This window comes from Narcine bancroftii, chromosome 9 (assembly GCF_036971445.1).
Source record: "Narcine bancroftii isolate sNarBan1 chromosome 9, sNarBan1.hap1, whole genome shotgun sequence".
Classification (NCBI taxonomy): domain Eukaryota; kingdom Metazoa; phylum Chordata; class Chondrichthyes; order Torpediniformes; family Narcinidae; genus Narcine; species Narcine bancroftii.
This window is the reverse complement of record NC_091477.1, coordinates 80,152,684-80,180,580: the sequence shown is the minus strand read 5'-3', so window position 1 is coordinate 80,180,580 and position 27,897 is coordinate 80,152,684. Positions and strand designations below refer to the sequence as shown.

The 27,897-nt window shown below is 37.2% G+C and overlaps 2 protein-coding genes across 2 annotated transcripts; one reads left to right on the top strand and one right to left on the bottom strand.

Moving 5' to 3' along the window:
- The first annotated feature begins 280 nt into the window (after positions 1-280).
- LOC138742992 (C-C motif chemokine 17-like) lies at positions 281-5,055 on the top strand. Its single transcript, XM_069897847.1, has 3 exons — positions 281-470; positions 3,081-3,201; positions 3,747-5,055. Exons 1-3 carry the CDS (start codon positions 410-412, stop codon positions 3,832-3,834), a joined length of 270 nt encoding a protein of 89 aa, XP_069753948.1. The 5' UTR covers positions 281-409; the 3' UTR covers positions 3,835-5,055.
- Positions 5,056-21,203: 16,148 nt separating this feature from the next.
- Positions 21,204-24,844, bottom strand: LOC138742991 (C-C motif chemokine 28-like). Its single transcript, XM_069897846.1, has 3 exons — positions 24,704-24,844; positions 22,666-22,786; positions 21,204-22,381 (listed from the first exon to the last, which is right to left on the bottom strand). Exons 1-3 carry the CDS (start codon positions 24,831-24,833, stop codon positions 22,279-22,281), a joined length of 354 nt encoding a protein of 117 aa, XP_069753947.1. The 5' UTR covers positions 24,834-24,844; the 3' UTR covers positions 21,204-22,278.
- Between the last annotated feature and the right edge of the window lie 3,053 nt (positions 24,845-27,897).

Genomic DNA, 27,897 nt, shown 5'->3' with positions numbered 1-27,897 from the left:
AAATTCAGTTCTGTTATTAAGATGAGGTGTTGTTATGCTAATAAGATACACTGACATATTAAATCACAGGGCAATGAGAAATTAATCCAAACATGAAAAATGTCAAATTCTTTCTAAAATAAAAGAGATTTGCCATTCATTAAATGAAAACAAAATGTATAATGGCCAATATGTGGTTACTTTACTAAATCATTGATTTTTTTTTTTGTAAATGCACATGTGAAGGGAACCACTAAGTTTAGGAACAAGAAGGTTTGAAATTTGAAGTCTCATCACAATTTCCACAGAGGCACCAGACCTCCCCACACAGCAGAGGAAGAAGTTAATCATCTGAGAGGATATAAATGACCATCCTTTCAAATACTTTATACATTTTAACACCCTCAGCAAGGAAAACACATTCGACAAAATGAAGCAGGTTCTTGTGGTGTTGATTTGTTTCAGCGTTGTCTGCTTTGTGGTGTCAGGAGGTGAGTGAAATACTTTATCATGTGTTTATTGCGCATTTCTACATAGTTAGCTTTAAAATTTCACTGAGATAGTATTATTAATTATAAATAAGCCCCATTTGCTGCTAATTTTTGAGTTGGATTTGACAGTAACTGGCTTATATTTCAATACATCACAATTCCATTTGGAGCATTGTACTGAACTTACCTATAAACAATAATTAAAAATGCAATGAGGAGTCACAAAAATTTTAAATGAACTTGCAAACCTGTATTTCCCCCCAGTTAATCCAGAATATCTTTCTGTGCTGTTTTATATTTAACTGTGGTTTCCCATTTTTCATCGTGTTTTCTGTACTGGGTTTGTACATTTTTACAACAGGTTTACCGTTGCTACCTCACAAGTCCTGTCTCGTCCTCACCTCACATGCTCTCTGTGTGTGGGGTTCACATTTTTTACCTGTTTCCTCTGGGTGTTCTGGTTTGCTCTCATATCGCAAAGACATGTAGGTACCTTAACTGGGCCACTTCAAGTTATGCCTCTAGTGTAGGTAAATGACCATAGAATGCAAGGAAAATGATGGGCCTGTGTGAGAAAATAGGTTACAGGATATTAAGAGTGAGAATGGGACTTGTGCGGATTTAGACCCAGTGGGCTGAATCGCCTCTTTCTGTACCATAGTAGGTAGCAAATCTAGAGGAAACAGAAATATAATACCTACTGCTAAACTGTGCTCACATTTCTCAGTTTCCAGTCTCAATATATAAAAAAAAACTATTCTCTGTAGATGGATGTAATCTCTCATTGCATTTTTCAATAATACACTTGCTCTAAGCCAACATGCTCTGCAATTGAATCCTCTGCTTGAATAGTCCTGGAGGTTTACTTTATCTTCTTTTCTGATAGATCAAAGCACTATGTTGATAGAGTAATGTGAGGTTCCAGTGCTCTTTGTATTCAGTTTTGATATCCACTCAAACCTGCAATGGCTTGTTTCAATTATCCTTACAATGGGGCATCACCAAACGCCACTGGGTGAGACAACTAAAAGAAAATGTGATATACAATCAGCAGGCCACAGAATATGTTTGATGCTCTGATGTGCTTATCTCCTTAAGTAAGTTTTTTCCAGGCCGTAAACCAAGCACTGCATGGCCATGAGTCATTCAGCTTTATGACTAACTTGAAAAGCCCTTCATTAAAGATGAGCCCAAAGCAAATTGTGACCTTTGTAATTAATGATGATAGAATTAGAACATAAAACATAGAACATAGAACAATAGAGCACAACACAGGCTCTTCAGCCCTCAATGTTGTGCTGACCCATATATCTCTTCCTAAAAAAGAGTACTAAACCCTTCACACCCCGTAACTCTCCATTTTTATTTCATCCATGTGTCTGCCTAAGAATCTTTTAAATGCCCCAATGTTTCAGCTTCCACCACCATCCCTGGCAAGGCACTCCAGGCACCTACAACTCTCTGTGTAAAAAAAAACTACCTTTGATATCTCCCCTAAATTTCCCTTCCTTCACTTTGTTCTCATGACCTCTGGTGTTTGCTGATCCTGCCCTGGGAAACAGGCACTGGCCGACCACCATCTCCATGCCTCTCATAATCTATAATGTCTCTTCTCATCATTCTACATTCCAAAGTGAAGTCCCAGCTCTGTTAACCTTGCCTCATAAGACTTGTTTCCCAATCTAGGCAACATTTGGGTAAATCTTCTCGGCGTCCTCTCCATAGCTTCCTTATCCTTCCTATAATGAGGTGAGCAGAATTGAACACAATACTCTGTGTGGTCTTACCAAAGATTTGTAGAGTTGTAACATGATCTCGCTACTCTTGAATTTAATCCTTCATTAATGAATCCCAGCATCCCATAGGCCTTCTTAACTATCCTATCAACTTGTGTGGTGACCTTGAGGAATGTATGGATTTGGACTCCTTGGTCCCCCTGTTCATCCACTCTCTTAAGTAACTGACCATTAACCCTGTACTCAGCCTTCAGATTAGTCCTTCCAAAATGTATCACCTCACACTTATCCGGATAGAAATCCATCTGCCACTTTTCTGCCCAACTCTGCATCCTGTCAATATCCTCTTGAAACCTTCAACAACATTCAGCTCCATCCACAACTCCTCCAACCTTCATGTCATCCCTAATAGTGCCAGGTCTATGCATATGTTCATTGAACTAAAAATCTCTTCATAGAATAAATTAGTGAGGAAAATGTTTGGGAAAATAATTCAGTTTCAAGTGCAAATACAATAAGCCAAGAATAGGATAATTTGTTACTGTTAAAACAATCTATTCTCCATAAAAATACTTAGAGCCTTATTACATTATCTCCTACTGTGTCAATAACAAATTTTGCTGCTTAATATTTCCTGGACATTGAGTGCAATAATCAGTTTAGCACAGAAAGAGGTTTTTTTTAACCAACGATGAGCATCATGGGAATTGATTTGTGTCGATGTAATCCTCTTTCATGTGAGTTCCTTACAGTCAGCTTACACACAAGAATGCTTATCCCCATCTACCGCCCCTTCATTGATAGACCTTACATCTCTCCATTCCTACTACTAAGTAATAAATTACTCGACTAATATTTTGCTTCTGTTTTCTAGCTCCTACTCTTATTCGTAGAAGCTGCTGCAAGAAATATTCAAAGCGAGTCCCTGACGTCAAAAAAATTCTACATTATGAAATCCAGACAAGGGATGGCCAATGCAATATTCCTGCTGTGAAGTAAGTCCCCTTCTTTTTCAGTGACAGCTCTTCGGGATCAAGTTTGACTTACTTACACCAAGCCTTTGCTTGAAAATTGCTATCCTAAGATAGTCGTTGCACATTAGCTACCAAAGAGACTTGTGACAAACTGAGGTCAATGGCAAGGAGGTCAATATCAAAAGGAAAGCATGCTCTGGTACACAAACTTTGCAATCACACACTCTACTGTCTCTAAACCCAGCACCTTCATTTTATTTGTTATTGTAGGCAGTGTGGTAAGCATAACACCTTTACAGTGCCAGCATTCGGAACTGGACTGGGGTTCAAATCCCTTGCTGACCGTAAGGAATTTGTACATTCTTCCCATGTCTGCGTGGGTTTTCTCCGAGGGCTCCAATTTCCTCCCACCATTCAAAACCGTATTGGGGTTTTAGGTTAATGGGGTATAAATTGGGCAGCATGGACACATGGGTCAAATGGCCTGTTACTGTGCTGAATGTCTAAATTTAAATAGCTATGCCTATAATTAGCACTGAACATAAATCTAATCTGTTTTGTTTCAGATTCACAGTTCAGAACAGACGCATATGCTCAGATCCAAGAAACAAAAATGTGATCCGAATTTTGAAAGACGTCCCAAAAAAGCAATAGGGGATTAAAGGATGCTCATTATCTGGAAGTACAGAGGATACATTTACCGCCCAGGGACCGAAGGAATTTTCAAGAAAATCAATATTTTGATTTCTCATATTTTGCACCTTTCCTTGAAAACTCTCTCATTCAAGCACAAAATGCACATATGCTCTTAAATTGTGACACAGCTTCAACTAAATTTGTCGTTCCCTTTGGTATCTGAGCTGTTTCCATATGTTACATGTAGACTATGAACTTGGCAAGGGCAATCAGAAAAAAGTAAACAGATCCAAAATAATGAATGAATGTATAAAAATCTGATAGGCTGATGTGGTTTATTAATGCTGCAGTCTAGTAGTTAATCAGGTGTACAATTGGCTCGATCTCACAATTTTTAAAAAAAAATCTGGTTCCTTGAAGACTAAAATCTCCATCAGAAATGACAGATCTTGGAGCTTCAGGCAAACAAAAAAGTTGTCTGTGTAGATGTCAATAGCGTTCCCTTTTCCATCTTGGCCAAGGGGTTTACAAAGTGCTATTATTGTTGCCAATGCTCACAGCACTAATGATGATCTACATGTGGCAGAATGTTAGCAAAAGGGAACCACGCATACATCTCACCAAAGCAATGACATTTTATTATTTTTCCATTGAAAAAGGCATCTCTGTCCAGAAGACAATAATGTTTCATGCCATGTTCACTTTTATTTCAGAAGAAGGTTGAATGAATGATTTCCTTTCAATTGTCTGGACAGATGAGAACTGATTTATTTTCAAAACAGTTTACACAAGCCATCACAGTCTTTACCAAAGGAAAAGTATGTTGATTTTTAAAAAGAATCATGTTCAAGGCAGTTCTTTTTAAACTGTACTTTATAATATTTTTTTATTTAGGGTGGGCACAAATGGCATAGCGGTTAGCGCAATGCTTTTACAGCACCAATGATCGGAACTGAGGTTCAAATCTCGAGCTGACTGTAAGGAGTTTGTGTGGGTTCTCCCTGCGGGTTCTGGTTTCATACCACCATTTAAAATGTACCTGGGGTGTAGGTTAATTGGATGTAAATTGGCTAACATGGGCTTGTGAGCTGAAATGGCCTGTTACTGTGCTGTATATGTGTTAAAATATCCACCAAAAACAGTATTCATACTTCAGTGACAAAATTCTGTTATTTATTTTGACTGCAATTTTCCTATACCTATATTCATTTCCTGTTTGAATAAAATACATATTCATAATTTGTGAATCAATCATCTCTGCAAACTACTATAAATATCTGTGACAAGAAAACAATGGATGTACAGGCTTTAATTTCATGGGTCTATTTATGCATAACCAAATAAATTAAACATCCATTTTCCATTCCTGCACTTCAACTTTTATCGTGATTTCAACCACTGTACTTGGTGGATCCATTGGACTAAAGTTATAAGATCATCTGCCTTGCTCAAAAGGAAGAGTATTAATCAAACCGAGAGTGGAGCACCAATGTTCATCTGAAAATGTTATGTTCAAATCTCATTTCCAATTGCTCTTAAATCTCAGCCATAGGTTCTGATTTTTAAATCCAATAAATTATTATGAATACATAATGTTAATCCACCATGAAAATAAAACTGTAAATTTAAAAAAAACTGATCAAGAATATTAGTATTGGAAATTCACGGAAAATCCAAAAGCTTAGACTGAACAAAATGTGCAATTTGTAAATATCTAAAAGAATGTCTGTTGGAAAGATTAAATTTAGCCGATAATTGTTCGAAAAAGGCAAAATTATCTTGAAGAAAGCGAGCATTAAAACTTTGAATATATATTCTATGCCATTCTTTGAAACCTATACAAAAAAGACAGAAAGATGGTTATTTATAATAGGACTAGCCAGTGAAAAATCATTAAGCCTGAAAAATGTCCTAAATTGAGTCCAAATTCTCAACCTATTTCTCAATAAGGGATTATATGTCAAATTGGAAAAGTAAAATGGTAAAAAGGATCCTAAAATTGCCAACATAGAAGTTTTTTTTTTCAGAGATCTGCAATTCCATTTCTACACAAGGGCGATTCACTGATTTATCCAAATTTAATAATAAAAGTAAATTACGTATGTTAATTGCTCAATAATACAATCTAAAATCTGGAAGTGATAATGTGGTCTTTTGAAGATTTGGTCTATTTATATGTGGTTTCTTCCCCTGCCATATATAAGTAGAAATAACTGAATCCAGAGAACTGAAAAAAGATTTGGGAATAAAAATTCGCAATGCTTGAAAAAGATACAAAAATTTAGGTAAAATGTTCATTTTAATCAAATTAATATGTCCCATCATTGTAAAAGATAAGGGTGACCAACCCGATAATAATAGTTTAATTGTATTGAGTAATACCCAGGAATTCTTTTTCAATACGTTTTTATAATTTTTCTTAATTGTAATTCCTAATTATTGGAAATGATCTTTCACAATTTTAAATGGAAAATTGGGATAACCTGCAAAAGCACCTTTAGTAAATTTAATTTATAATCTGAAAACTGATTAAATTGATCAAACAAAATTAATAAGTTTGATAAAGAAATTTCAAGATTTGAAATAAAATGCAGTAAATCATCCATGTAAAGTGATACTTTATGTTCAATTCCTCCTTTAATTATGCCATTAAATTCTCTACACTGTCAGAGAACAACGGCAATACTATACCAAAAAGCAAAGGACTTAATGGACAACCCTACCATGTTCCTTTGTGAGGATTAAACATATCTAATTGGTGTAAGTTAAAGTGATTCAATGTGATTAGGACATGAATAAAATAATTTAGTTCATTAATAAAATCACATTTTTCTAGTGCAGCAAGTAGATATTCCCATTCCACCCTATTGTTGGAGATACACAGTGCAACTCTGATTATCTAACATGGTAGGGACCAGGCTAACTGGTCATTTTTTTTAAAACAGCCCTTTAACAGTAGCAAATCACTTGTAAGGGTGTATAAATAACTACAAACAACAAAGGAAGGCTTTTTAAGCATTAAAATAATGCTTGGTAAAACACAGGTTTCTGTTGACACCATGGTTAAATGAAAAAACACAACTAATGATGGAGAAACTCAACAAGTCAAACAGTGCCTTTATGTTGCAATGGTAAAGATATATCACCAACGTTTTGGGCTTGAGCCCTTCATCAAGGTGTGGGGGAACATGAGAGATGTCAAGTTCTCACAGAAAATTGCTGGCTGCCCCCAATCACTGGCACTTCCCCACTGAGGCTCCGTTCCTGTTGGGAGCCCAACATCCCCACTGCTGCTGGAAGCCTGACATCCCCGCTGCTGTTGGAAGCCTGATGTCCCTGCTTCTGCTGAGAACCTGATGACCCCGCTGCTACCTGGGAGCTGGAGGTCCCCCCTTCCCCGGTGCCCAATGCTGCTGGGAGCCCAATGTCTCCGCTGCTGTTGGGAGGTCACTCTTCTTAATGATGTCGGGTCAAGGGATTCTTCTGACCGCTGGTGGCTGGGAGACACCGGCAAACAATTTGAGAGGGAGAGTTAGCGAGAAATGTCAATTGGGGAAGGTAAAGAAGAAATTGAAAGAGATCCAGGAATTTCTGACATTAAAACAAATTCAGAAGTATAAAATTCTCTAAATGTCTCGCTTATTTTGAAATAATCTATTGTCATATTATCATCGCTCATGCTAATCTTATTCATTTGTTTTTTTTTTAGCAGAAATTCCTTTTAATTTTCCAGCATGTAATTTACTAGATTTTTTCCCCATGACTATTAAAAAACTTCTATTCCTTAATAATTGCTGTTCAATTAGATAAATAAAGAAAAGATCAAATTTATTGTTCTACTCTTCTCTTATATAATTGAGGATTTTTATTCTGAGCAAAATGTAAATCAATTTTCTTAATCTGATTAATTAAATCTAACCTTTCCTTTTTAGTCTTTTTTCTTGATATTAGCCATATAGAAAAAAATGCCCTCTTAAATAAGCATTCATTACATCACAGACAATCAAATTGGACATCGTTGGGGAGGAATTAGTAGCAAATAAGAACTGAATTTGTTGTTCCATTAAATATAAACATTGTCTGTCAGCAAGAAGAGTAGTATTAAATCTCCATTGTTTTTTTTTAATATAGGGGAGTTATCATATAAATTCAAAGACAAAATGACTGGGATATGAGCAGAAATAATTATTCCTTATGCTCACATGATTTAGTCAGGGAGATTAATTGATTATCAATTAAAAAGTAATCAATTTGTATAAGAATGATGCACATTAGACAAAAGGGCATAATCTTTACTAGTAGAGTTTAGAAAGTGCCCAACACCTGTAATACCAAAATTGGATAAAAAGGAATGTATTATACCAGCAGATTTTGAAAAGGACACAATTTTAGAGGAGGAATGATCTAAAGTCATATACCATCAACAGGAAAATCACTTCCTAAAATCAATGAATATTGATTTATATCTGATAATACTTATTCACATTTGATGCCTACAAGCTGCAAAGTGATTTCTAAACATTACTAATCCAGTCAGAGGAGAGACAGAGTCGGAGGTGGGTTGAGGGGATCCTGTTGGTAAGTAGATTTTAGGAGACTTTAAAAGGGGTCTGGGGTCAGGACTTTGACCTTTCTAATTGAGTAATTGGGTAATTGAGTTAATTGGCACGGACCAATAAAGGGTGATTTATTGCAAAGGAGCAGCCCAGTGAGTGGTGTAGTGAAGGAGTGGGACTGAGGCTTTGGTGAGCAGAGGCTGAGGAAGTGCTCTCAGTGAGTTAAGGTTGGTAAGGTTATTTTAATTAATTTAATAGTACACTATGGAGGCAGTTGAGGTAGTCCTGTGCTCTGGTTACAGGAATGTTCCTGATGACTGCATTCACAAATCTGCATCCAGATGCAATTCCTGGGAGAATGTGTTAGGGAACTGGGATTGTAGCTGGATGAGCTTCGGATCATAAGAGAGGCAGAAGCAATCATAGATTGGAGTTACAGGGAGACAGTCACCCAAATAGACAAGAGACAGCTAACTGGGTGACTGTGAGGGAAACAGGAGAGATGGACAGTGTTGAGTACCCTGCGGCCATTCCCCTCAATAATAGGCATACTGTTGGAGGGGACGATCCACCAGGGACAAGTCGTGGTGGTCAGGTCTCTGGCGTAGGGGATGGCCCCTCGGTTCAGAAGGGAAGGGGGAATTTGCTGGTTAGGGGAGCAGATAGGGGCTCCCAGTTGGTATGTTGCCTCCCAGATACCAGGGTCAGGGATGTCTCTGAGAGAGAGCACAACATTTTGGAGGGGGAGGGCAACAGCCAGATGTCGTAGTCCACTTAGGGACCAATGATATCGGTAGAAGTGAGGATGAAGCCGTGAAGAAAGAATATAGAGTTAGGAAAGTTAAAAAGCAAGACCTCAAGGGTGGTAATCTCAGGATTGCTGCCTATGCTCTAGAGAGGGTAGGAATGGCAAAATGTGGCAGATGAATCCGTGGCTATAGAGTTGGTGCGGGGGAAGAGCTTCACATTTGTGAATCATTGGGATCTCTTCTGGGGAAAGTCTGTCTCTTTGGCTTGGCTTCGCGGATGAAGATTTATGGAGGGGGTAAATGTCCACGTCAGCTGCAGGCTCGTTTGTGGCTGACCAGTCCGATGTGGGACAGGCAGACACGGTTGCAGGGGAAAATTGGTGGGTTGGGTGTTGGGTTTTTCCTCCTTTGTCTTTTGTCAGTGAGGTGGGCTCTGTGGTCTTCTTCAAAGGAGGTTGCTGCCCGCCAAACTGTGAGGTGCCAAGATGCACGGTTTGAGGCAATATCAGCCCACTGGCGGTGGTCAATGTGGCAGGCACCATGAGATTTCTTTAGGCAGTCCTTGTACCTTTTCTTTGGTGCACCTCTGTCACGGTGGCCAGTGGAGTGCTCGCCATATAACACGATCTTGGGAAGGCGATGGTCCTCCATTCTGGAGACGTGACCTACCCAGCGCAGTTGCATCTTCAGCAGTGTGGACAGGCTGCACTTGAACTGGAGCAGGACCAATATCCTGACAGGCAGGTTTGCTAGAGGTGTTGGGGAGGGTTGAAACTAGTTTGGCAGGGGATGGGAATCTGAATGAGAGTATGGAAATTAGGGTAGAAGAGCACCTAGATTTGAAGGGAGAGAGGAACCAGAATGTTAAAATTAATGAAGGAGGAGAGGTGGTAAAAGTAGATGGTATCAAAGTAGTGTATGTGGGGGACATTTTCTCTAGTGTATATATTTCAATGCAAGGAGCATTGTAAGAAAGGTGGATGAGATTAGAGCATGGATTGACAAATGGAAATATGATATTGTAACCATCAATGAAATTTGGTTGCACGATGGTCATGATTGGCAGCTAAATATTCCAGGATTCTGTTATTTTAGGTGTGATAGAACAGGGGGATAAAAGTGGACGAGTCGCCTTGTTTGTAAGGAGATAGCATATATGTGTAATAAACATAATGTGTTGATTATAGGTGATTTTAACTTTGCACTCATTGACTAGGATGCTCGTACTGTAAAAGGGCTAGATGGGTTGGAGTTTGTAAAATGTGTTCAGGAAAGTTTTTTTAAATCAATGCATAGAAGAACTGACTATAGAGGTGGCAGTATTGGATCTCCTATTAGGGAATGAGAGAGGTCAGGTGGACAGAGGTTTGTGTTGGGGAACACTTTGGGACTAATGATCATAAAAATAGTTTTAGGTTAATAATGGAGAAGGATAGGGCTGGGTCTAAGGTTAAGATTGTTGATTGGAACAAGGCTAATTTTGAGGAAATGGGAAAGGACTTAAAGGGTATGGGTTGGGATAATTTATTTTCAGGGAAGGAAACAGATAAATGGAGGATTTTCAATGGGGAAATGTTGAGAGTACAGAGTTGGTGTGTCTCTATGAGGCTTAAAGAAAGGGTTAAACAATATAGAGAGCCTTGGCTTTCAAGATATTGGGAATTTGGTTTGGAGGAAGAGGGATGTGCACAACTGGTATGGACAGCAGGAAATACATGAGGTGCTTGAGGAATATAAGGAGTGTGTATTTTAAAAAAAAAAAGAAAATTCTTAAAGAAGAAATTAGAAAGGCTAAAAAGAGATGAAGCTGCTTTGGCAGAAAAAAATAAAAAGGATTTCTCCAAGTACATTAAAAGTAAAAGAATAGTGAGGGATAAAATTGTGCCCTTTGAGGATCAAGGGGTAGGCTCTGTGAGAAGTCAGAAGAGATGGGAGAAATTTTAAATCTTTTTTTCTTCAGTATTCATTAAGGAAATAAATATTGAGCCGGTTGAAGTAAGGAAATTTGGTTGTGAAGTCATGGAAAATGTACAGATTAATGAGGAAGTAGTATTGGTTATTTTAAAGAGAATAAAGGTGGATAAATCTCTGGGTTCTGACAACATATTCCCTAGGATCCCAAGGGAGGTTAGTGTAGAAATAGTGCGGGCTCTGAAATATTTAAAATGTCAATGTCCACGGGAGATGTTCTGGAGGGTTAGAGGGTATCTCGTGTTGTTCTGCTGCTTAACAAAGGCTCCAAAAGTAAACCTAGTAATTATAGGCCTGTGAGTCTGATGTGGGTGGTGGGTAAATTACTGCAGAGTGTTCCTAGAGATGGTATGTACAATTATTTGGAAAGACAACAATTGGTTAGGAGTAGTCACACAGTTTTGTACATGGTAGATCATGTTGTTTTCCAAAGATGTTACTAAGAAGATTGGTAAGGGGAAGGCTGTGGATATTGTCTATTTGGCCTTTAGAAAGGCCTTCAAGGTTCCACATAAGAAGTTAGTTAGGAAGGTTCAAGCATTAGGTATGAATGTTGAAGTAGTGAAATAGATTCAACAATGTTTGGATGGGAGATACCAGAGAGTAGTGGTGGAAAATTGTTGTCAAATTGGAGGCTGGTGACTAGTGGAGTGTCTCCAGGATTGGTGTAGATCCATTGTTGTTGATCATATATATTAATGATCTCGATGATAGGGTGGTAAATTGGATTAGTAAGTATGCAGATGATATAAAGATTGGTGGTGTTGTGGACAATGAAGAAGGTTATCAAAGCTTGCAGTGGGATATAGGCCAGTTAGAAGAGTGGGCTGAAAGATGGCAGATGGAGTTTAATACTGATAAATGTGAGGTGCTACATTTTGGTAGGACTCATCAGCAAAGGTCATACATGTTAAATGGTCGACAACTGAGGAATGCAGTTGAACAACGGGATTTGTGAATTCTGGTACATAATTCTCTGAAAGTTGAGCCACATGCAGATAAGGCAGTGAAGAAAGAATTTGATATGTTGGCCTTCATAAATCAGAGTATTGAATATAGGAATTGGGATGTCATGTTGAAGTTGTATAAGGCATTGGTGAGGCCAAATTTCATATTGTGTGCAGTTTTGGTCACCGAATTATAGGAAGGATCTCAACAGAATAGAGAGAATGCAGAGGAGATTTACAAGAATGCTGCCTGGGTTTAAGGGTTTGAATTACAGGAAAAGGTTGAGGGGGGTGATTTGATAGAAGTAATTAAAATTATGAGGGAGACAGATAGTGTCCATTGAGATAGGGGAAGATTCAAACAAGAGGGCATGGATTGAGATTGAAGTGGGATAAGTTTATGGGAAACATGAGGAGAAATTTCTTCACACAGAGAATGGTGGGAGTGTGGAATGTGCTTTCAATCAAAATGGTAGATGTGGGTTTGATTTTAATATTTTAGGAAAAGTTGGAGAGGTATATGGATGAGAGAGGTATGGAGGGTTATGGGCTGGTTGAGGGTCAATGGGACTAGATAGGAGAAAGTGTTTGGACTAGAAAGATGAACTGGCTTGTTTCTATGCTGTAATTGTTGTATGCTTATATGGTTATAAGACTCTATGACAACAAAATTATCAATCACACCAAATGATAATTGATTTTTCTAAAATAATCGAGTGATTTATTCTAAACGACAAACTCTTGCCAATTGTATTGTTAAGGATAATATTGGCGTCGTTCACACTGTTTCACTTTGTGTGGATAAATAGATAAATAGATAAATAGATAAATAGATAAATAGATAAATAGATAAATAGATAAATAGATAAATAGATAAATAGATAAATAGATAAATAGATAAATAGATAAATAGATAAATAGATAAATAGATAAATAGATAAATAGATAAATAGATAAATAGATAAATAGATAAATAGATAAATAGATAAATAGATAAATAGATAAATAGATAAATAGATAAATAGATAAATAGATAAATAGATAAATAGATAAATAGATAAATAAAATTACCATACATTTATGACCTAACCTGATACACCTTCAGAGAATTCAGTGGGATTGGTCAAGTATGGCTTTCTCAAAATTATAATGCTACACCTTTGATTTCTAGATGTTTTATTTTCTTATTTTTAAAACAAATTTAGTCATTTTCCAACTATTGATGTAGAGGTGGCTTTTTTGAAATTTCTTTACACAAATGAAAACATTGCTGTTTCTAAAAGTCCATCCAAGGTCATGGTGAGCTGTCTTCTCAAACCACGACAGTCCTTTCTGCTCTAGGCACTCACATGTTGCTGTTGGATAGGGAGTCCCAGGAACTAGTAGCAATGATGGAAAAGCTATATATTTCCAATTCAAGATGAATTTTAAGGGGACGATCTAATTCAACTAGTAGCATGCAATCAGGGTTTGACCTCCATGTCAGTTTTGTCTGCTTAATCTATCACTACTTTGTTGTTTGAGTTTCTTTTTGCTTAATGGAAATAATATTTAATTTAGATTAACTTAATTGAGAAGGTTTGATAAAATGAGATCTTTTAATGTCTCTTTGTTTGATCTGACAAAGTCATTTTTATAAATCTCAAAAATAGATTTTGGGTGCTTGAAGCAACAAGGGAAAATAAAAAATGTCCAAATTAATATGCTTCAAAGTAAATTTCATCTATCAGATAGACACTTAAATTGACACGTAACACCAAAGTTATTGGGATTTTTCATCCATTTAAAATGTACTGTTTCAATTATCCTTATGATGTTTAAGAAGGAATGCGGATTTCAGGGTTATCTTTACTTGCAAGAAAACACAGAGCAAATATTCAATCGAATTAAACAATGAATAATTACAAAATAATGTTAGCACACATGGCATTGGCAGTAATATGCTGGGGCAGACTGATTTTTTTAAAAATAGACATAAACAGAGAGGAGGGACAAATGGATTATATTAGCAATGAAAATCTCTAAATGGAATCAATGATGGGATATGAATTGTTCAGAATTTATATCATTGATTTGGATGAGAAGATCAAGTGTGTACATCCAAGTTAATTTGTGAATCAAAACTGGAAGTGGAATGCAGGAAAGCTTTAGCGCTGGGGGTTGTACAGGGTATGAAGAGGCTAGATCAATGATTGGGGACACACCAGATGGAATATAATGTGGAAGCATCTGAGGTCATTAAAGATGAAAGAAAATTGGAAAATCGGTATATTGTTTAAATGGTGAGAGTTTAGAAGTGTTCAAGGGAATCCAGATGTCCTTGTACATAACTTGCTGAAAGTTAACAATCAGTGACAGCAAGTCAAGGAAATTTTGACTTTGCAAGAAAGTATGAGTATAAACATTGAGCAATTTTAATGGGATAGAGTCTTGATGAGAATATTGTATACAGTTCAGGTTACTTTATCTAAGAGATGATCTACTTGTGGAGAAAGTAGAAGAAATGTTAAACAAAATAAATTTCTTGGATGAGATATTGAGTTAATGGCAAAATTAAGCAGTCTGCAGCAACACTCATGAGTTTAGAAGAATAAAAAGTAACCTAATTGAAACCAAAGAAAATTCTTACAAAATAAAAACAGAACATACTAGAAATACTCAATAAGTTGGGCAGCATCATGAGGTAATATTTTGGGTTACTGAAGGGTTATATTTAAAAAAAACACTTTGTTTGACCAGACAAAAATTTAATCAAGCATACCATGATACATCTTTGGGAATAATAAGGAAACAAAAAGAATGTTAAACCTCTCACTTTAAGTCTTTTTCCCTCTCTACCAATGCTTCCTGACCTATTGGATATTTACAACATTTCTGCTCTTATTTCATTTTTCTGACAACTGTTGTGTTTATTTTTTTATTTATTTTTTTAATGGAGCATGATAGGGGTGATACCAGTTTAATGATTCTCCAGGCTAGAGTGTCCAGGACCAACATTCAGAGTCTCAGATCTAAATAAATCACAAAATTCTGAGACACCGTGTTTGAAGTAAAAACATAAAGTTCTGGAGAAGCTCAGCAGGCCAAACAATCTCCAGCATTTTGTGTTTTTTAGAGTCTCAGACATGGTGTTCATATCCCACAGATTTTCATAAAACACAAAGGATGCCTTTGAGGTTATCATGTCCATGCCATTCCACATCAAGCTCTGGAAGCAGTTCCCCCACTTATTTCCATGTATCTTTTTACATCTTTCATGCCCAATTTCCCCCTCATTCACCTCTAACTCACCTCCACTAAGAGCAATTAACACTAATCTAGAAACTTGAACACTCAAAAGGAAACGTACACATAACGTGGTGAATGTGCAAACTCCACAGCTGGGCAGCTGGAATATTTAGGCGGCAGAATAACAAGTGCTGGGAAGATGCCCTTTCAGCCAGAGAATGGTGCATCTTTTGAATTCATAACTCGAGAGGGCTTTGATTGTTGGGAATGTTCAGACAGACATGGGTAATTTTTTGGAGAAAAGAGGTATTGTGTGATATGGGATTAGTGCAGAAAAGGGGCACTGAGGTAAAATATCACCCATGTTATTATTGAATGGCAGAGCAGGGGGTGTGAAATTCCTATCAAGCTCCAATGGAAAATTGAAAGGCAACAGAGGGTCAATTCTCATGAGTTGCTTTGATGCTCAACCTTCAGCTCCCTCAGAGTTGAGCCCTGGAATTCTATCTGTAAACTGCTCCGAGATGATACTTGTTCTTTTAACAGTAAATAAATGTTGACAGATCAGTTGATGAATAGATTTTTTTTTTTGTTTTTATCATTGAAGTGAAAAGATTATTTCAATTCATTGTGAGTTGCTCAAAAATTATTGCACAGCAAATGAAAAAGTAAAGGAGTCATTACGATGTCTTCAAGAATAAATGGAAATCACTAATGGAACAGGGTTTTTTCCACTTGGGTACATCAACAGTCAACTATCTATCATAGAAGAAAAATGGTCAGTTTGCCCACAGATTTCATTGGAAATTACCTGCGATAATTATAGCTGCACCTTGTGGTCAGTTTACAGCTTGCATCCTCTTTGACTTGTTAACTCATTGAATATGGGATCTTCAAATGTGTGCATATTGATTCTGATCTTGTGTTTTGCTGTGAATCATGATCATTTCTATCTTCAGAATGCTTTTTACAAAGAATATTGAGATTTAACACTTGCACTGTTAAGAAATTTACCTAAACATGTAATGCAGACTCGGGTGATCAGTGGTTCTCAACTTTTTTCTTTCCACTCGCATACCACCTTAAGCAATCCCTTACTCATCACAGAGCACTTACGGCATAGGTATGCAAGTGGAAAGAAAAAGGTTGAGAACCACTGCTTTACATTTTATCAATAAAGGGAAGCCATGTGTTCAATTAAACGTTGAATTGTGCGGCAAAATGCCTGATCATTTTGAAATTTTGTGCAAATTGCTACCTCTCTAGGAATTCCTCTCATTGTCTTTGAACATCCACACAAGTGATTCAATAATCTTGATCTGTTTCATATACTGTATACTGAACTCACTCTCCAGTACAATACCCACACTTTCCCACTATTGCCAAATTTTACTAATTCCTGTCTTCAATCCTTCTAATCTGGATCAGATGCATTTTTCATTGGGGCATGTGGTCACCAATGGCGGCCATGGTTGAAGACAACAGACAGGTTATCCTGCTTCAGTTTGTTACCAGCCCAAAAATAAAATTAGGAAATATTGGATTCGGTGAGTACAAATGTCCTTATTTCACATGTTCAAATAATCACACAAATCATCAGCGAATTTGTACATGGTCCAAAGATGATTAAAAATGGCGAAAACAGGAACAACATCTGTGGAAATCACATGAAATGATAATTAATACCTAAACATTATTGGATAAAATGTATTTTGTTTATATAAAAAAAAATATGGTGGTGGATTGGCATTTCCTAATTTTAGATTTTATTACTGGGCAGTCAATATATATAATTTGCTTCTTTTATTACACTTGGATATTTGACCGCCCTTCATGGGTAGAAGTGGAACTGAAATTTACGAGAAGTACTCCTATGTTGGCAATTTTATCTTCTATGTCTAATTATTATCAGTTATTTTATAGTTTGAGAACATGGACACAATTTGGATGGTTTTTTTTGGATTTCGGAGCTTTTCTCTTGCCAGCCCTATCATATCTAGTCATCTTTTTCAACCTTTTTTGAGAGATGATGCCTTTTAATGACTGGAACAGATTGGGCATTAACTGTTTTAAAGACCTTTTTATTCAAAACAATTTTGCTTCCTTTGAACAATTGGTGGCAAAATTTAACTTAAACACTTTTAGATATTTATGAGTTAGACATTTTGTTCAATCTCAGACTCCTGACGTTCCATGAATCACCATGGCAAACATCCTTGATGCACTTTCTTGATGTACAACTTTCTCCTAAATGTTTAATATCTCATTTATAATAATTTGCTTGATTTAAAAATAGCCTTGTTAGTTAAAATGAAGAACGATTGGGAACAGGATTTGAATCTTTCATTCTCCAATGAGGTGTGGGACACTATTTGTAATTTGATTAATATGACCTCCTTTTGTGCATGACACTGTTGCAAGTTAAAGTGGCCCATAGAGTACATGTATCTAAAGTTAAATTGTCTTGAATTCAGATATAAATCCTCTATGTTACAAATGTAAAATTGGTGATGCTTCTTTGGTTCACATGTTCTGGACTTGTCCTAGTTTAGAATCATTTTGGAAAGATAGCTTTCAAACCTTATTGGTGATTCTCAAGTTCACATTAGAACCTTGCCCTTTAATTACTCTATTTGGATCATGTCAAGCTGATGTTTTACTGACTCCAACTCAATCAAATTTTACCTTCTTGACAGCCAGATGTGCAATTTTGATTAAATGGGGAAAAAAAATACTCCACCTACACACAGAATGATATTATGTCTTGAGTTTAGAAAAATATTAGATAAGCCATTAAAGAGTTAAATGTTAGCTTTCAAGAGACAAAGGACTATTATCCTAACCTAAAGAATTGTTCTGAAGCTTTGGTGCTGTGCTGTCCATCTCCAGGTCGTTGTCACTTGATTCCTTCAGGTTAGCATTTAACCTTGCTTAGTGGTAGGGGTTCTGATTAATAAGGTTTTCTTTTTTTCTCTTAAATTTTACAATACAACTGTACTGTTTAATTGTGCATAATGTAAACATCAATAAAAAAAATATTTTACAAAGAAAGACGTAGAATTGGGAATGTTGGAGATTCTTGCAGTCTTGCCAATATTTTAGCAGCCTCTGAGTAGAAATCTCAGGAAAAATATTGAACAGTGGTCACTCGATGAATTTCTGTGAGCCTTAAGCTAAAATATGAGAAGGGAAATGATGCAGAGAACAAAAAAATGTGGGTAAGAAATAGGAGAACACAGACACCTCCACCTCTGCAGCTCTTGTTTGTAATTTTCCAATAAATATAAATAGAGTTAAATGGCTCTTCTTAAAGAAGAAAGTGTGAGTAAACTGTAGAGGGGGGGGGGAAGAGATCTGTACTCTGAGTGTGGGCTGAGGTCTTGAGGCTAGATTGGTTGCTGTAGGTGTCTACTGATACCATGCATTTTTTCATGCACAGAGGAGAGCTTCCTGCCACAGCCCTGTTTGAGTCACAACTCATTCGAGTTGGGCCTGAGATGCTCCTTACTGTACAATGAGGGAAAGTTGAATCATGCAGACCTTTTCAATTCGATCAGTCCATGAGTTTGTGGTCCCACACATTCATAACCCCATTGACCTAAACTGTTTCCCAGCATGTAAATTGTAAGTAAGTGGTAAGAGACCAAATGGACCAAGACCAGAAGGCAGAGGGAAAGGGGAAAGGCCAGAATACTTAATGAGTATGTTAATAAGAATGTGGTGTAACCACCACCTTGTCACTGAACAGAATCGTCTCTGAATACTGCACTCTGTGAAATCTCCTGTGACATATTTGAACTAAATCATCATTTGGTTTCAAAGGTAGGATTTCAGGAAGCTATTTCAAGCCTTTTGTTTCCATCAATTTCAGTGCAGACCTCGCTTCATCAAACTCCTCATTCAAATATTCTGTGCCAGAAATCACCTGTACCTCTCCCCTCTGGGAAGCTGGCACTGACTCTAATCATTAGCCCTACTGAGCCCACCCTATTCTTTTGAGATGTTTGCAGTATCAACTCCTGAGTTTGTAGTTGATAGTGAAATGGAGCTTGTGTAACTTCCTCATCTCTGCATTTGATCAATCACCAAAATGGCTATGGAGGAAGGGAGGGGCCTGTTGTTGGGAAGAGAATAACAATTATTGAAACATTTAGAACAGAAATGGGTCTTTGGTTCCACCTCATCTATGCTGACAGTAAAGCCTATCTAATCCCATTTCACCACATTAGGCCTGTATCCCTTTCTGGCTTTCCTATCCAAATTCTGATTCAATGCTTTTGAAACATTGCAATTGTATCTGCCTCAACCACTTCCTCTAGATCATTTAAATAACTACCATCCTGTGTGAGAAAAGCTTACCCCTCAGATCACCTTTAAATTTCTCCCCTCTCACCTTAAACTGTAGTCTCTAATTCTGGACTCTCCTGTCCTGGGAGAAAGATTGCAACAATCAATCCCCCTCATAAACACACAAACCCAGTAAATTTAACCTTCCTTATAAATACAGGCTAGTAAATTTCTTCTGCACCCTCTATTTTGTTACCACATTTTTTTCTATAGTATAGAAATGCATACAGTTATTATTCACAGCTTGTAAATAAGAACACATTGTGGCCGAGTAGGAATTGGGATGTGTAGAGGAGGATTGGGTTTGAAGATGATTTCTCCTGCAATGGCTTTGTCCATTGTAGAGCTCGTCGAAAGAATCAAAGACTTGTTGATCCAAACCAAGGCTTTTATTAGCAAAAGACAGGAGCTCTTCACAGGTGGCCGACTAGTCCGGAATGATCCGACCTGGCTAGGGACACAACCCTTTAAGGCCCAGACAATGGGCGTGGCTTAGCTCTCAGCCAATCGCTGTAAGCACAGTCTAGATACAGTAACTATATACATTGGTGATAGATCTGTACTATGACATCCATGCTACTGGCTGCAGATTCAGCAATGAAGCTGACAATGGGCAATTCTGCTTCGTCCATGGAGAATTGGTGAATCGTGCACTACCCCCTCGTCCATGATGAAAGAAAGTGTATCAGACGGGTTTGTGCATTATGCTTGGGTGATGTGGGTGATTGAATACAAATAATTGCAAGTCGCAAAGAGCGGGAGCAGCCTCCACTTGAGCTCAGTGTGAAGGTGAATTGAAGTATGCACACTGTAGGTCTGATTAACAAAGATTGGTGGTAGTTGAGTGAAGGGGGAGTGTGTAAGTAGCCATTGATGTAGTGGAGAATCTAACATTATACCTTGGATGCTGAGACCCCATATGCATACCTTGGCTTTCCCATTGACCCTTGTACCCACATGGACCCAGCTATGTCTGCCTTTTTGTTGGCTTTGCGAAATAGCCCATACCACAAGTCTTCACAGCAAGGTACCTCTGCAACATTGATGACTACTTTGGTGCTACCACATGCATCCATCATGAGATGGTTGACTTTATCCACTTTGCTGCTAACTTCCACCCTGATCTCAAATTCACTTAGTCTATATCTAGCAATGCTCTCCCTTGAAAGACAATCTCTCAACAGACATACAGATGCACCAACTTGACTACAACCCTTCATACCCTCCCCATAAGTATTCCATCCCCTTCTCTCAATCCTCCAGTTCCATCACATCTGCTCCCAGGATGACAAGATCTGCTCCTTCCATGCCAGATCTTCTGAGATCTCCTTCTTCAAAGAATGTGGCTTCCCCTCTACCACCGTGAACTTAGTGCTCATGCGCATTTCCTCTGTTACAATACAACTGTACAATAGTCGAAATCATTAGTAGAAGCTGAAGTGCAAGAATAGAAACTGGATATTTCAATAATTTCAATTTATTTATCAACTTGTTGACTAGGCTTAAATAGGCCCATGAAATTAAAGCCTATACATCCATTTTTTTTCTTGTCACAGATTTTGACAGCAATATGAAAAGATGATCTATTCTCAAAATTATAAATATACATTTTATTGAAACAGGAAATAAATATAAGAAAATTGCAGTCAAATTAAATAACAGATTTTTCTCACTGAAACATGAATACTCTATTTGTGGGACATTTTAAAGTATAGTTTAAAAAGACGATCATTGAACAGAAGTTTAAAAAAAAAAAAAAAATTCAGCTCAGTTTTCCTTTGGTAAAGTCTGCGATCTCTTTTGTAACCTGTTTTGGACATGAATCAGTTCTCATCTGATTTCAGATTTATTGTCAGAATACATACATGACATCACATACAACCCTGAGATTCTTTACCCTGTGGGTGTGGCAGAACCACCACCAATTATTAAGTCAATTTTAAAGGACACATGATTCATTCAAACTTTTTATGAAATAAAAATTACATGGCATAAATGATTATTGTCTACTTGACAGATGCCTTTTTAAATGAACAAAAATAATAAAATGTCATTGCTTTGGTGAGATGTATGTGTGGTTCCCTCTTGCTAACATTCTGCCACATGTGGAAAAGCAATAGTGCTGTTGGCATTAGCAACAATAACATAGCACTTTGTAATCCCTTTGGCCAAAATGGAAGAGAGGACGCTTATTGACATCCACATAGATGGCTTTGCTGTTTACCTGAAGCACCAAGGTCTGGCATTTCAGATTTTAGTTCTTCAGGATCCAGATAAAGATGTGTCAGAAGTCTGTCTTTTTCAGAAAGTACAAATTGTATACTTGATTAACTATTATGGTGCAGCAGTAATCAAACCACATCAACCAATCAGATTTTTAGAAACTTATTCATTTTTTGGGGGGATGTGCATGTGCATTCCTGATTGCCCTTGCAAAGTTGGTGGTCAGCAAGCATTGTATTGAAACAACTCAAATACCAAAGAGAGAGTCCAATGTAGATGAAGCTGTGTCACAATTTAAGAGCATGAGCATGTGTGCAACTCACCAGGCTTGAGTTTTCAAGGAAACATGTAAAATATGAGAAATCAGAAAAATGAGAGACTTTTTTTTGAAAATCTCCTTCCATCTATTGGTGGCAAATGTGTCCTCTTCAATTCCAGTAATCAATGTGGTTTCTTCTGATCCTTTTCTGCAAATTTTTTCAAAATCCAAATCACCATTTTGTTTTTTGGATTTGAGCAGATGTGTTTGTTCTGAAGTGTGAATCTGAAACAAAACCGGTTTGATTTACGTTCAGTGCGAATAATGACAAACAAAATAAGGATGCTGGGTTCAGTGAGAGTAGAATGTGTGGCTGTAAAGTCTGTGCAACAGAGTATGGTCTCCTTTTGGCTTTGACCAAGACCTCACTTTGTCAAGTACATTTGATAACTAATATACAATAACTAACTCAAATTAACGGTATTCAAGCAAAGGCATTCTCTACATCTTGGTGAAAACAAATCATTTTTGATCCTTAAGGCCTGTCTCTGAAGAAGGGCAATACTTACTTCACAGCAGCAATCCTGCATTGGCTATCAATTTTCTGCTCTTCATATTTTTTAATTTTGTTGATTTGTGGGATATGCTTGGAATAGTTCTTGCAGCAGCTTTTGTGAATAGGAATAGGACCTAGAAAATGGAAGAAAAATGTTGACAGATGGGGGCACATTTTTGTCTGTGGGCTGACTGTAAGGAACTCACGTTAAAGATGATTGCATCAACACAAATCAAATGTCATGGGGCTCAAGTTGTACTTTAGTACAGGAGGAGGGTTTTTTAATCTTATTATTCTACTCTGCAGCTTAATGTTTAAAGTATGTCATTGCCGCCGTTGGAGATGATGTAATAAGCTTCTATCTTAAGTATATTAATGGAGAATAGAGATTTGTTTAAACAGTAACAACTTATTCCATCCTTGGCTTATTGCACTTGCACTTGAAAATGAGTTAATTCCAATAATTTTTCCTCAGACTATTCATTTTATAGGCATAATTGGGAGTTGGTAGTCAAACTACCTGAATGTCTTTGGGATATGAGAGCAGCCCAGAAGGTAAAATGTGAACCCTGCACAGAAAGTGTGTGAGGATAGGATCAAACCAACATGACATTTCTTGTGAGGCAGCACATTAACTGTTGTAAAAATGCACAAAACTCTGGACAGAAAACACACTGAAAAATGGGAAATGACCGATAATTAAAAAAAAAAAAGACAGAAGGTTTTTCTGGATTAATTGGGGAAAAATGGCTTACTGGTTCATTTAAAATTTTTGTGTCCCTCTTTGCATTTTTAATTACTGTTAACAGGTAGGTTCAGTACAATGCTCCAAATGGAATTGTGATAAGTATCGAAATATAGCAGCCAGCTACTGTTGTTAGGAGCCCAGAGGACCCCAAAACCCAGCAGCAATAGATATTCACCAAGACAAATGGTTACTAAACAAAAGTTGCTTTTAATTATCTTTAAACATGAAAACAGAATCACATGTTAACTTATCACTATTAACTTAATTCACCTAACTTGACCCCCTTCTAGTTCTAAGTGCACGTGTATATAGTGTGTGTGCAAATTCAGGAAAGTTCTTTGGTTCACAGTCCAATCTCGCTTCTCATTCCTCCAAGTTTATTGGTTGTAGGTAATTCTTGTACCGTGCACAGAATTGAACATTTATGAAGTACACCAGGCTTTGGTGCTTGAAAGGTAAATGGTTACTGCTCAGGAAGGTTCTTGTTGGTTTTTCAGAGAGAGGGATATGTTGTTCACTGGACACCCACAACTGATTCCTTTTAATTATCTACTTCAGTGTCTTGCCGAAGAAACTTGCCCCATCAGGGTTTTCCACCTGATGACCTCTTTCTTTCAGGTCACCAGATTTCCTTTTTGTTTCTCTTATTTCAAGTGCAACATTAGGCAGCCAGTTCTTTCCTCTTGTATGAACCACAAGGGCTTTGACCAGGCTGAACTAAGCACTCACAACCTGTCTTCAAAATGGGGTTTTCCACAAACTTTTCAGCTTGTCTTGTTCCAGTCCCAGCTGTTGCTGACTGTAAAACTGCAGAACTGATCTCTCTCTCTCTCTCTCTCTCTCTGAGAAAAGCCTGTTTGACTCCCTCTCTGCTTGCAAAAAACCACTTGACCCTCTTAGAAGAATAACAGCGCTCCCAGACAGCCTGCCAACTCAGAACCTACTCCTCCAAGTTCTTTCATCTGTTGCCTTTCAGAAGCACAATCGATTAGTGAAGTCACTTTTGCACTCTCCAAAGCTTTTGCAAAGGCTCTTGGAGCTGACCTGTCTAGCTTGAGCAGAGCTCCAGTATTTTAAATGAGATCTGTTTTGAAGTGTTGATATGTGACCTATGCTAAAAAACCTGGCCCAATTTATCTCTCAAAAATATATCTATAATCTGTCACACTGTCATCCCACTGAAGATTAGTAGCAAATGGGGCTTATTTATAATTAATGTTGCTCTTCAAATACAATGACATATTTGAAGGAAAAAACAAAGAAGCAGATCAGCACAATGAACATGATAAAGTATTTCACTCACCTCCTGACACAACAAAGCAGACAATGCTGAAACAAATCAGTACTATGAAAACCTGATTCATTTTGTTGAAAGCGTTTTTCTCGCTGCTGGTATCAAAGGTAAAATGCAAAACATTTGGATGGAGGGTCATTTGTATCCTTTCAGATGATTAACTTCTTAAGTGGAAGTGGTGATGTAATGATAGATCTGTTACCTCTGTGGAAATTGTGACGAGACTTCAAATTCATCAAATCTTCTTATTCCTAAACTTATTGGTTTCTTTCACAATTCCATTCACAAAAGTCAATGATTCAAGAAAGCAGCAACATTGTGACCATTAGGAATTAGTACAATTTGTTTTACTTTAATGGATGCGCAAACTTTTATTTTAAATTTAAGAAGATTATTGACATTTTTCAGGTTTGGATTTTTTTTCTTATTGAACTGTGGTTTACACTGTCAGAGCACCTCATTAGCATATCTAAACCTCATCTTAACCACAGAATTAACTCTAAGAATTAATTCGAATTTTGATCTTGAGAGTTACTATTTCCTCGAGGTTAAGAGAATATATTTGTTCTGTGTAGAAATGAATTGAAATTCACCGGTTTGATGTCCACATTGCCTGCTATAGTGACATTCGATGAATTCCAATATAAAACGTATTCATAAAAATATACAGAACAAATACAGGAAACAGTACATGGCTTCTTTTACATTAATTTTATGATTGATTCTACACATCGGTACTGTTTGCTTATATGGTGCACAGAGCTTTGTGGAATGTGAAAGGCTGTCAGAAAACGGAGGCTCCTTCCCATCCAGCATTGTTGAGCTTGAAGTCATGATCAAGTCACAATTTAAGTGTCCTAACCCCAAATCAAGTTGCAACATATTACAAAAACACAAGTTTTTCTCTGGAAACTCCAAACCTTATCAACGATTTTCCAGATTAGTTTAGTACCTTCTCCGTTAATTGCTCTGTTTGGTTTTTCTCTTGTGACCCAGATAAACCTAAGCCTGCATCTCAGGAAAAAGTTTTAGCTTTTACCCCATTTGCTGCTAATCTTTGGTGGGATTTAACTGGCTGCTATATTTCAGTACTTATCACAATTCCATTTGGAGCATTGTACTGAACCTACCTGTCAACAATAATTTAAAAAATTCAAAGAGGAGTCACAAAAAAATTACACTAACCAGTAAGCCAGTTTTCCCGATTAATTCAATATCTTTCTGTCGTGTTTTAAGTTTATTGGTAAGCTCCCATTTTTCATTGTGTTTTCTGTACAGTTTTGTGCACGTTTACAAGAACTGATGTTGCTGCCTCACAGGTCCTGTCATGTGGGCTTGATCATCACCTCACATGCTCTCTGGGTGGGGTTTACATGTTTTACCTGTGGCTAAAAGGGGTTCTTCTGGGTGGTCTGGTTTGCTCTCATATCCCAAAGACATGCTGGGATCTCCAAATTATGCCTACTGTAGGTAAATAGCTATAGACTGCAAGGAAAATGATGGGCTCGTGAGAGAAAATGTTACAGGAGAATGAGAATGGGACTGAAAGGAATGCTATAGGAGAGCAGGCATGGACCCAGTGGGTTGAACAGCCTCCTCTGTACCATTATAGGTAGCAAATCTAGAGCAAACTGAGGTTCACAGAAGCATGCTTTCTGCAAAAATGTGTGCACATTTCTTAGTTTCCAGTCTTGACTTCTGGAGTGTTGTAATTTCTCATTTAATTTTGCAATGATACACTTGCTCTAAACCAACATGCTCTCCAATGGCCACTTTGTTGTAGAATTCTTCACTGGAATGGTGCTGGAAGTTTACTTTGTCTTTTTTACCTATAGACCAAGTAGCAGAGCACCATGTTGGTAAAGAACTATGAAGATCCAGTGCACTTTGTATTCAGTTCTGATCTCTACTCAAACCTGCACTGATAATTCATTGTTTTAATTATCCTTACAATAGGGTATAACGAAGGACCACTTGGTGACGGAAGATGGGACATATAATCATAACTAACAGAATATGTTTGATGGTCGAATGTTCTTCTCTCCTTAAGTAAGTTTAGTCCAGGCAGAAAACCAAACTCTGCATTGCCTTCAGTTCTTTTGCTTTATTATTACCTGCACTACACTAACCCTAAAAGCTGTTCATTAAAGATGAGCCCAAAACAAATTATGGACTTTATAATTAATGATGATAGGATTAAAAATAACATTAACATGCATGTACTCACTGAAATAAAAAAAATCCCTTCATAAATCTTATTATGTCAGGAAATAGGTGGAAAATAATTTTCAAGTGCAAATGCAATAAGCCAAGGATGGGATAATTTGTTACTGCTGAAATACATCTCTGTTCTCCATAAAAATACTTATATGGAGCTTTATTACATTATCTCCAACTGTGGCAATGAGATATTTTGCTGCTTAACATTATTTTTCCTGGATATTGAGTGCATATTCAGTTTAGTGCAGAAGAAGGGGATTTTTAAACCGATAACTTGAGCACCATGGCATTTGATTTGTGTTGATGCAATCATCTTTCACACAAGTTCCTTAGTTTGCCTACAGACATTTATCCTAAACTGCCTGCCCTTCATTATAGACCTTGCATCTCTCCATTCCTACTACTAAGTAATAATTTATTAATATATTGCTTGTTTTTTAGCTCCTGATCCATCCTCTAATAAAGTTGCTGCAAGATTTATTCAAAGCGAGTTCCTGACATTAAAAAAAAAACAAGGTTATGAATGATGGCCAGTGGAACATTGCTGCTGTGAAGTAAGTCCCCTCTTTCTTGGAAAACAGCCCTTGGGAATTAAGGATGAGTTGCATTTTCTGAGCTATGGAGGATGCTTTTGCTTGAATACAGTTAACTTGCGGTAGTCATTGTCAAGCCTATTTGATAGCTAATGTGCAAAGTGAGGTGTTAGACAATGGCAAGGAGGTCTAAGTCAAAAGGAGATCATGGCCTGTTGTACAAATGTAGCAACCGCACACTTTGCTCTCCACATTTAAAAAAGAAAATGTAATTAGTGTGCCTGGAACATATATATTTGGCACAGAGTGTAAATCTAATCTGTTTTGTTTCAGATTCATACTTGAGAACAAATACATCTGCTCAGATCCAAAGAATATAAAGGTAATTCAAATTTTACAAGAGCTCGCAAATTGAAAGATCAGAAGAAGGGGATGCTACCAATCCTGTCA